The sequence below is a fragment of the Loa loa genome (assembly GCF_000183805.2).
Source record: "Loa loa unplaced genomic scaffold supercont3.40, whole genome shotgun sequence".
NCBI lineage: Eukaryota > Metazoa > Nematoda > Chromadorea > Rhabditida > Onchocercidae > Loa > Loa loa.
The window spans coordinates 143936-154943 of NW_018108220.1; the positions used below are offsets into that span (position 1 = coordinate 143936).

Here is an 11008-nt window from a genome sequence, read left to right on the forward strand (position 1 = left end):
GACTTAATTGCTTATCATGCGAATTCCTCCCAATTAGTTATGTCAATTACTTTTTCATTAAATGTCACTTTGCTATTGCAATAAATACTTTGTGAAGATACTACTCTCGGATATTCATCGCAGTAGGGTATCTTCATGAAAATTTATTTTGTTTCATAAGATATAGCACCTGTATTAGGTTTTGTAAGATATGCGGGTCTCTGTCCGATACATGTACCCATTGGTTGTTGTGATAAGGAAAGTAATCAGTAAAATATTTTTTAAGAATGAAACATCCGTAAAAAGTGTGGCTATGGAGGAGGTTAAATATAAGGAATGAAACGTGCGGTGATTTTGGTTTCCTTCTTTTCTTACGTTCTATTTTATTCGACATAGATAACGCATTTGTAAGGAACGTATTTTTGCGTAATGTCTAACAGTTGAAACATTCCTGTTTCTCAAGTTCTTCGAGAGGCGTATACGGATCGCATTGAAGTGTTTCGGTCGACTACAATTTCTGGAGCTTAATAATTAATTCTTATTTTTTGAATTATCAAATTTTTTCCGAAAAAAAAATCGGAAACAGCTTTAATAATTAAACGAAATTGGGATTGAGCACCCTAAAGTTTAAATTTCAATACCACAATTTAAATAAATTCATTGAAGTTGGGAACACCTCAATCAACAAAAATAAAGATTGCACCCGTCAAAATTTGAATACTTATTCCTGATCTTCAATTATTGATTTATACCTCCATAAGTGACAGATCGCTAGATTTATTTATATCATCCTGTAATAAATGGCATTTTCATTACCATGCAAACAAGTTTGCATACCAATATATGCATACCAATGAATGTTTTGATCTTCTTCCATGCTTAGATAAAAGCTGTTGACATGTGAAATACATTAAACTTGATACAAAAAGAGCCTGAACAAAAACTACATCAAGCCTGGCTCTCTCAGGAAACAGTAGTTGATATTCCATACGATATTACATTTTATCCAAAGATCTAGAAATTGAACTTCCTCTCGATGCTCAAGTTTGGAATGCTTTTTTGAGAATAACTTAAAATATAAAATCGTGATTTGTAAAATTTATGAAATGGCAGCATTTTATTTAATTAGCGTATCATATCGTGGCAGACAAATAGTATTTCCTGCTCATTGTACATATAATTCTCCGAATTTGGTTCTCCCAGTTGCTAAAACTAACAAATTAATTATCTTTGCAGATTATTTTTTATGGAGTCCAGAATACTGATAATCTCTAGGGACTGTGACAGTCAAATAATATGCATATTTTTCCGAAACTAATTAAAAATGGGGAAACAGTGGTCTTTTTTTGCCAACACCATTTCAAATTTATATATTACCATGTCGTCATCCACTTCACCTTAATCGCCTTCATTTTTGGACATGGATATCCCTTTTGGATAAAGTGTGTCATCATCCGTATCCGATCCACGTTTTTGACCTCTGATATTTTCCTTACTGCCGCTTTTCACACTACTCCTTATTTTTGGCGCTTTCTTCAATTCTTTCAGTGAGAATAACAAATCATCTAAAAGCATAGTGTATCTTCGAAAATAGATAACTTGTTGACAGAGAAAAAATAATTAAAAAAAGGAATTTACTTTCCAAATAATTTTAAAAAAATCTGAAATATTTCGTGAAAAACAGCCATAATTACTAGAATACCTTTCTTTATAAACACTCAAGCTCTTTGGATTAATGAATTCGATCAATAAACGCTGAATTGAGTTCAACGCCAAGTGCCTTAATGCATAAAAAAATCAAATGAGTATCCCCTGAGGTTGATCCTTAAAATCATCACGCGTATCACGCAATGCAGTATTAGTCATTACTAGTAGACAGTTGTAAGTTTTGTTATTATAAGTTTTTGGTTGACACTTGACTTGTTACTCTTTCAGGAGTGAGGTAAGCAACAAGATTAATGCAACCTTTTGTATTTCTTCAAACTGACTTTTCAGTTCTTCCTTGGACAATGGAATTCCGGCTCTCTTTCTGATTGTTTGGTTTTGCGGAGAATTTTTTATTTTTATCTATGAAATATCGTTGATTTTTACAGCAACGAATATTTGTGCAAAAAAATTAATGCAATGAATTAAAACCTGAATTATTAATTTTACCCACTGCAATGGCACTACAGGTCACTTCGATAACAGGTTGTTAATTCTCACCAATTCTCTTCCTCTCGATTAATGAAGAAAAAAGAACTCTTGACTCGTATGACACCTAAGCATGCTTTGCTTTCTTTTGATACTTTTCACTTTTCTAAAATTATATCCTTCTCAATCTTGTACTATTGTATTTTCGTACTTCCTTGTTATTATGCTAAGACTAGCCGGTAAGGCAATCAGTTAATTAATGAAAGTTTTTTTTATCACTAGAATTTTTACGGATTCCAATTTCTTTCCATAAATTTTATACAGTTTAGTTATTAAATTCATTGATGGCACTTCGAGTATTGAGAATGGAAGTTGAGCCTCAAGTCTTACTTCCGACTTCTTTTTGCTGCATAGACACATCGATCCTAAACAAGTTATTCCATCTGTTAAATGTCTTTCATAACAGTGCATTTATTTCAGTACAAAAATGATATTTACATATAAACTAGTTAGTTGAACATCAAGTATTCAAGACAGTATTCAACTTTAACGCTTTCTCAATTCCAAATTTAATTTCGGTGTTTCTCGACTTTATCATCGAAGCATAATGGTCCGATAGTCATCCTACTGCTCCTTCAAAAAAAGCTGAGAATGCTTCGTCACACTACCAATTTTTGAAACTTAATTTCGAAAGTCAGAAGTGGTTCTGAAGCTCGAGAAGAAATCGAGAATGCGACAGATTTAAACAGCAAACAAAAAACTGACAATGAAAATCGAAAAAAAGACAATATCCATTTGTATCGAATGTTTTATGCTAATTACCAATATATTATAAGAAGTCATTGTATAAAGCAGTAAACTCGTAGTAATGCAAATCAGAGAATTTATGATCATTCTATATAGGAAAAGTAGATGTTGGGTGAAATTTAATCCTATTTCATCCGCTCAAATTATGAAGCATTGCTCTTTTTCCTAATATTCCACCTTTTATAGGGTTATTAGCTTCTGTCACCATCTCAACCTATCAGTTGAGGCTCATTACCTTCCTCATCCTATCAGCTAAATATCCTACTATTTGAGGCTCACTGCCATCCTTATCCCACTACCTGAGACTCATTACCTTCCTCATCCTGCTGCTTGGGACTCCTACTAGTAGCTCAATAGAAGTCGCAAATTCCCATCGTAAAACTCCTGGATAGCCCTCATTTTATAACGAATTTCAAACTTTAATGTGCCGAAAAAATAATTTGCAGAACAACAAATACTGTAATTTTAGTTAAACATAAGGATTAAAGCTTTTAATTCATGAGACGAATAAATGGTTTCGCATACAGAATATCATAAAGTATAAAAAGTTCAGTGAAAAAAGCTAAGAAAGTTATATACCTAAGCAAAAATTTGAACCATTTTGACAAGAGAATCATTATTTGTTCCAAAATTCAAATAGCTCACCAAAGAAGAGGATGTAATGTACAGCATTAGTTTACGTCCCCTTTTAAATCCTGAATTTTCACAAATGAAGTGTTCAAACGCTTGTCTGATAGAAAAAAGTTACTGTATATATCTACAAAGTCAGAAATTAATCTTCTGAAATCATTCCCAAATCGTATTAAAGTTTCATCGTTAAAGCAAAATAAATTTAATCTGTTAATTTTCATCAATAAAACACAATTCATTTCAACCAAGTCAAATAATTTTTCGCATACAATGACCAGTTTTTCATGATTATTAAAAAGGGACGTAAACTAATGCACAGCAAAAGCGCCTCTCCGTATTGATGACATCTATGAATGATTTCCGGCAGTGTAAATTTTCATTTGTAGAATAGGGAAGAATTTCTGGGAACATTATCCAAAGAATAAGACGTGTACTCCTCTAATCTGTTATCAAAATTTACTAACATTGATTCCATTAAGTTAAATATGCCAAACTTTGAGTTTACAATAGCATGTTGGCTTATCAATGTATATCAGTCTGCTCAAAATCGATAACTGATTGAAATTTTCAAGTTTTTTGCGTTTCCAGTAAAGAAAGATTTGTATGCAAAGTCCTAATATGTTCAAACATTTGAATAAACCATATCACAATATTATTTTTGATAATAAAATAGTCAATACTGGTAGAAGAACTTTGAACATGAAAAGAGATTGAGCAGAATTACAAAGGTTACTGGAACAGCAACAGATGTAACCCAGGTTAGGAATTGTTTCACATGCTTCAAATATACGATACGTTTGACAGATAGATGATCCACCGGTACCATCACAGTACCTTGCCTGAAGAAATACTGTACCTTCCACTTTTTAACATTTATAAATATATGAATTAGCAAATTTTTCATTTTTTTTTTCAAATTCAACTGCAAATGTTTTTATATGACTGTTGTCTATTTTTCTTTCTTATCTACCTAATGAAACGAGACAATTTATTAGTGAAATTCGAACGAAATAGGCAACGCTTTGGCGGACATATATGCGTTAATTTGTGAAAATCGTTCGTTAATATGCAAATTTTCTCAGTTAGAATAAAAAGTATTTAATTAATATATTACTGGTGAAGTAGTTAAAAATTCTAAGAAATAAAATAAACTGGACAAATACCGTATCAAAACCAAGTGAGTGCTTGATGCAATTGATACTCGGACATTCAGTAATCTGTAATTGACTTCCTGAATAACACTGAATTGCTCCAGCGACTGATAATGTCAACAAAATTAGTAACAATATATTAATTGTCATCTCTGCAATACCACTTTGAACTATCACTTCCTACTGATAATAAAACATCACCCTGTTTGCGTATTGAGAATGATAAACTTAAACAATACGTAGTCAATGATTTTGTTATTATTCAAGTACACATAAATTACAAAATTCACAAAGTAAAAATGAACAGTTCTGTGAAATCTGAATCCAAATAAGGATTCAGAATCCAAGTAAAAAATAAGTCCCCTCAAATTTGACCAGTCGAAAGTAGGAACAGCGATCGATGAAACATTAATTACTGAGAAAGAAAATAAGGATATGCTTTTCATTTCATATTAGAAAAGAAAAAAGGAGAATAAATCCATCCATTTCTTCTCAACTGACGAAGGTAGTCGGGATTCATTAAGTTTTTAAAAGCGAACTTACGGTCTATCTGTATAACTATATCCTTTGATCTATCTGCAAGTTAATCAACCTGTACTCTTACTTGATATTTGTATAAAAAATGCTAAATGATTGAAATGAGTATATTTTTAAAAAAATTAAAACTACGAAAAATAGGAAAGTTCAGGGAGACATCTGTCGAAATATAAGAGGAGAAGGAACAGTTTGCAATTGAAGTATGATTTCATGATCAGATGTCCATTAACATTAGTGTGAAGTTGGTCGGTTGATCGAAAATGGGCCCACCACTGATTGTATAATTATATAATTGTAGCCTATTAGCATGTTCGAAATCTCCGCCACTCTAACTGTTATTCCATGTTGACACTTTAGAGTTTAGTGGGAGGGATAAGAATAGACAAGGAAAAAAAAGTGCTTAAAGCATTAAAAAAAGTGTTAAATAAGCAAAGGCCTGCACACTAGAAGGTAATTAGCACATAATCATGTTAGCTTTTTTAAGGCACTAAAAAATAATAACCATAATTAGAAAATCATCATCTTTCCTTGCATTTTCTAAAATATTTTAAAATATGATGAAAATAGTCACATCTCGATTGAAATGGATCTCATCAACAAACAGTACGACTGATCACTGCTGTAATTAGTCATTTGATACCTTTTCAATATTTTGACAAGCAAAAAGAAACTTGACCTAAGTATCCACTTCTCTCACATGTATGCATCGGAAAGGTTAGTATATATAAAAATAATCAGTCGGAAGTGACAAACATTTCTACAAGTACAAATCTGATTACCGAAAATTTGGAAGCGGAAGAGAAGGAAGAATCTTTTAAATCAGAGATGCAAAAAATAAATTTGATTGCAAACAGAAATGATTTATACAAACAGGAATTGCAAACAGAAATGATTTATACAAACAGGAAACGATGACTGTAAAATGAATAAATTAAAAGCTATTTACTGTTGGAAGAATTTGAGTGATTCAGTGCATTTAATATCAGTTTTTCGTATTCACGATTATGGAACTTAATGCAATATAATATTGCGACTTATTGTTTTGTTTTAGTTCGAATTTTTAAACTCAAAAAAAAGACTCAACATTTCTACTTCCAAAAGTTCCACTGATGTAGTACTTTTTTTAGAATATAACTTTAACGTTAAGTTCAGGCTTTGTACTCTTATAATTTGATACAATTTTTAGGCCAGAGTGTATTCAGAACACTGAGGGGAAACTCTGAACTGGACCGACTTCCTCAACATTTCGTCAAAATTTGTGTCACTAAAGTGAGTGATAATTTGCCAATACAATTCAGGACTGTTTTACTCCATGTCAATTTTCAGCTTAAACTTTCATTAAAACAGTGACAATTTTGGCTAACCTAGCAGTTATAGGTAGAATAGTAACAGTTAGTATATCACGAGAGAAATTCACAATTTTAGCAGAGCAAAAGAGCTTAAATTTTGCACTTCAAGTTTTAAGCTTAGGATATACCCTGGTAGCATAAATGAATTAACACCTAGAAATTACAGGTGCGATTCGGGGTCTGGTTATTGTGGGTTATATCCAAATATTACTAGCGAAGAGGATTACTCTTTAATCTGGTTTCGTTCAGTAATGCGAAATTTTTACAGATCAGTGCAAAACTGGAATTAAATCTCAGTAATTTTCACTGATAATAATTTATTAATTGGTAACCTTTACTGAAGCAAAAATACTAATTTTATTATTAATTAGTAAATAACGAATTATCACTTCTTTAAATTGCTCAAATGTTTCAAAAAATTTGTTTGATTTTGTTTAAATTTGTTTTTTTAATCAAATGTGTTCAAAAGTTTAGCCAATTAAGTCAATTTTCGACTTGAAATGTTTCAACCGAAAATAACTTACTGATTCTAATCATTACCTATGTTTGCTCAAATGTTCAGAAACACTTTAAAATGTGATCAAATTTTTGTGAGAAATGAGAAATGATGGAACAAAATAAGAGTTGAATAAGTACAATGTTTTAACACTGATGCCCTTCGAACTGTAAAAAACCTCTGCGTCATTTTATAAGGGATAGAGTAAATTCATCACTGGTAAAAAAACAAATTTAAACTTCTGAATAGTCATGATAAGCCAGATGACAAAGAGTAAGAGAATCAAATCATTAATGAAGCATCCAACACTTGAAGATGAACATCTCATATGCACATGGATTCTATTTATGAATCATTATGGCATGGATTCATTTTGGATCGAACAAGAAGAGCCTTTAAAGAGTAGGTAGCAAGCATTTCATTTGCGAGGTAAATAATCAAATTGATCGGCAGCAAGTAACAGGTTTGATTCTGTTACAAAATGTACTGATGGCAATTCATACCGAAATATCCTGAAAAAGTGTAAGGTGAAAAACGCCGTTACTTATTTTCGTTCGCAGAAGTTGATTGATGTTATCAAGTTATTTCGATAGTTGGGAAAAAATCCCATCCATGAAAAAAAACCTTCTTTCCGCAATAATTGCAAATTTCTGCTTGCAAAATATCTCCATTGTGCCATTCTCCTCACTATAGTATCTAAATTTTATTATCATTGAAAGCAGTATTTGTTGTGATAAACGAAAGATAAATTAAGAAGTGAATTATTTCAGGTGACAATCATAGCTCACAGCAAAGAGCGCTTAAACTTAAAATGAAGAATAAAAGAGAAAAATAAGAATCTGAAAGAAAAATGAGAATTTGAAGTCTCTATCAATCCAGACATTTTTTTTTCGACAATAAATAAAATTAGTCAATCTATGCATTAAAAGAACAGACAAAATAAATCGATATAAAAGTCTTCAGCTAGTAATAATAACAAATCATTAAGAAACATAAAAGGCGTAAGCTTCATCTTCCAAAGAATTACTTCAACTTTCCGTCCCTGAAGTTCAGTGAAGTTAAAGTAATATGTTTCAGATATCTGGAATAAATGATTCCTTTTTGATTTTGATCTTTTGTAATTCTACCTTTTATTTTATTAGCCAATAGACGACCTGGCATTTTCAGGTTTAGAGTTTGCCGAGTCGCGACACTACTCAATCGCTATGTTAAACAATTTAAATTCTTCGTCTCAAATTTAAATCAAGAGTTTTTCATGAAATTATGAAAATTACAAAAATTAAGTGGTTTAGGACCTTCCTAGCTTAATAATTATAGCTATTTTGTTGTGATTAGAATGACTGCAAACTTAAATTTGGAAACCTGAAGTGCATAGGTTGTCAATCAGTAACTAATTTTGCGACAACAATATTTTAGATGAAGAAAATGAGATTCATTCAGCTTTCCATTACTGGCCGCTTAACTGGTCAAAATGCGTATCTGAAATTGGATAATAAATTGACATCCCAAGCAGAAGAAGTATCCAGTGATGGTTCATCTTCAATTGACAAGTTTTCTCTCTATGAAATAAAATGCTCCAAATCAATTTACAAATCGTTAACCAGAACTGTAATTGCTTGCTCATACTGATTTCAATAAAAAATTATTCGGCTCAGTCCCTTGAGAAAAGTCGCAGCAATTCGTAAGAATGCTATGATAATTAGATAGGATACGTAAAACAAATCCTGTTCATTTCAATAAATTCTCAGTATTACTCAAAAGTTATGTTTTCGCATTTCACCGCTAACTTCCCACTTAAATCCCTCACCGAAAGTAATATCCGGACGTTGACTACATGAAAATGGAAGAATCAACTTCTTCTAGTTAAGCTTAACCGGTGAACAAAAGCGTGAATACGGCTTGAGAGTTTCACCAACTATCATTTCACTAGTTTCAGTGGTCATGTTTAAGAAGCTGTTCAGATGTCGAAGTGATTCTTTTCAGTATGGCGTATTTCAAGTTTCTGATTTACTTTCGGAACTACTGCATTTCAGAAAAAAGTGCAATTTCATTTCTTTTCTCTTTCTTATTCATCAATAAATCTTTTCGCATTTTTGGATAATCCAAAAATGATGACTAATTTTCCTAAGATTAGCAAAAGGATTTGAATCTTAATTACTATAGAAATGGTTAACAAAGATCAACATGAAAGACAGTTTATAAGAGCACTTTTAAATTCTGCAATATACATGAAGGAATGATTGATATGTGCATGCACCGTCAATGCTTATTTGGAGACTCTTTTCCACTTAGCAGGCACCTTTAATTATTCATTTTTTTCCATTACTTGAAATTGCAAAATATAAGCAGCTTTGAATACTATCGAAATACAAGTTCAGATATTCACGAAAACTGTCTCCACATTGAACTTTCCTATAATCATAAATTGTTGATTTGTTTTTCATTTTTCTTTCTTTTTTTGGAGGAAAAAAAGACAGTGTGGGGGAGAAAGTGGAAGGTCTGCATCAACACTTCCAAATGAAAAACTGAAATGGACTTTGTATGTTCAAAAATCTTATTTATGAAGTGAGTGGAATATTATAGGCTTGGCAATCTATATTTCAAATTATAGGTATTTACTATAACAAAGAAAATAAAGAAAAAGGGAGAGAGGAAGGAGAATGAGTACAGATTTCTTAATCAAACCTTTTCTGAGTATCAGAAAATAATTACTGTGTCCACTGAGTGAAAGAATAGATGAAGGAATGATGAGAGATTTCAAAAAAGTTCCACGAACATTAAACTAAAATGAAATGAAGCATGAGAACTGTATTGCTGGTCATAAAACGAGGCCATTTCTTTGCCGGGTATTGTTAACTATTCTTTCATTTTTCCCGTCTTTTTTTTTTTTTTCTTTTGAACAATTACTACAAACATTTGTTGAATAAACGCAATCATCTCTCTGGAAGAGTAAAACCATCGTTATAATGCAAAAAATAAAAGAAAAAGAATCCTCTATGGGTGAATTCAGTTTTATTTGATTTCAATTTTAATGATTTTTTGATCTAATTCGGTTTTAAAATTACTTGCAACATTCATTTCGTTAGCTTCAATTGTACTTTCGTGAATTTCTATTAATTCCGATGCAAAAAATCAGTTGTTATCATTTGAAAAAAGAAACAAAAACATTACACATTTTAAATTTTTATGAAGATGAGCCGTACATCTTTTTATCCCACATAATTCAATCATGGAGGTGAGAGATCGCTAGTGATAAATCTTACTGCTTTAAAGAAAGTGAATTAGCAGCTTTTCGTCAACCAATAAGCGGATTGAAAAAGTACGATGGGACGAATTACCCTACTAGATGAGGAAATTGTTAGAAGCAAGATCAGGAATGTGGAGTGTAATTTGAGAGCTGAATGATGAAATGGCAATAAATAAAATCAAGTACAAAAAAGTAATTGTCAGGAAGTAAACAAGATCTGACAGAATGAAACACATACATATATATCATTGTATCCTTTCAGCAACAATTTATTAAGCACAAAAGCAGTGCAAGATATTTTAAACACAGAATTATAGAGGAAGTAAGCACGAAGCATTAATTTGTTCAAACAGGTATCCATCCCTTCTAGCAGGTATATTACAATAATGTAAGCGCTCAAAACACTCTCTGTTAATAGCAGCCGTTTCCTGATGCAATTCATTTCCAGCGTACAAAATACTCAATTATTTAATGCTTGGTGGATAGTCAATAATTTTTCATTTTATAAATGAAGAACCTAGTTGGTAACACAGTTTTAAAGACTTTCCTTGCAATTCAGCAAATAGAAATCACTGGTTCCAATTTAAAATATCTCGTAATTGGCTCAAATAGTATATGGAGATGTAAAGGAGACACCTGCCAAGTTATTCCCTTTTCACTGCATTACTTATCTGATATA

General features: G+C 31.5%; 2 protein-coding genes across 2 annotated transcripts; both read right to left on the reverse strand.

Annotated features, from left to right (window-relative positions):
- Positions 1-1377: 1377 nt before the first annotated feature.
- Positions 1378-1554, reverse strand: LOAG_03004 (hypothetical protein; the record flags this gene model as incomplete). The annotated part of the gene is made up of 1 exon (XM_003138541.1): positions 1378-1554. One exon carries the CDS (start codon positions 1552-1554, stop codon positions 1378-1380), a length of 177 nt encoding a protein of 58 aa, XP_003138589.1.
- Positions 1555-4193: 2639 nt separating this feature from the next.
- On the reverse strand, positions 4194-4850 carry LOAG_03005 (hypothetical protein; the record flags this gene model as incomplete). Its single annotated transcript, XM_003138542.1, has 2 exons — positions 4194-4388; positions 4713-4850. The coding sequence occupies 2 exons, from the start codon at positions 4848-4850 to the stop codon at positions 4194-4196; spliced, it is 333 nt and encodes a 110-aa protein (XP_003138590.1).
- Between the last annotated feature and the right edge of the window lie 6158 nt (positions 4851-11008).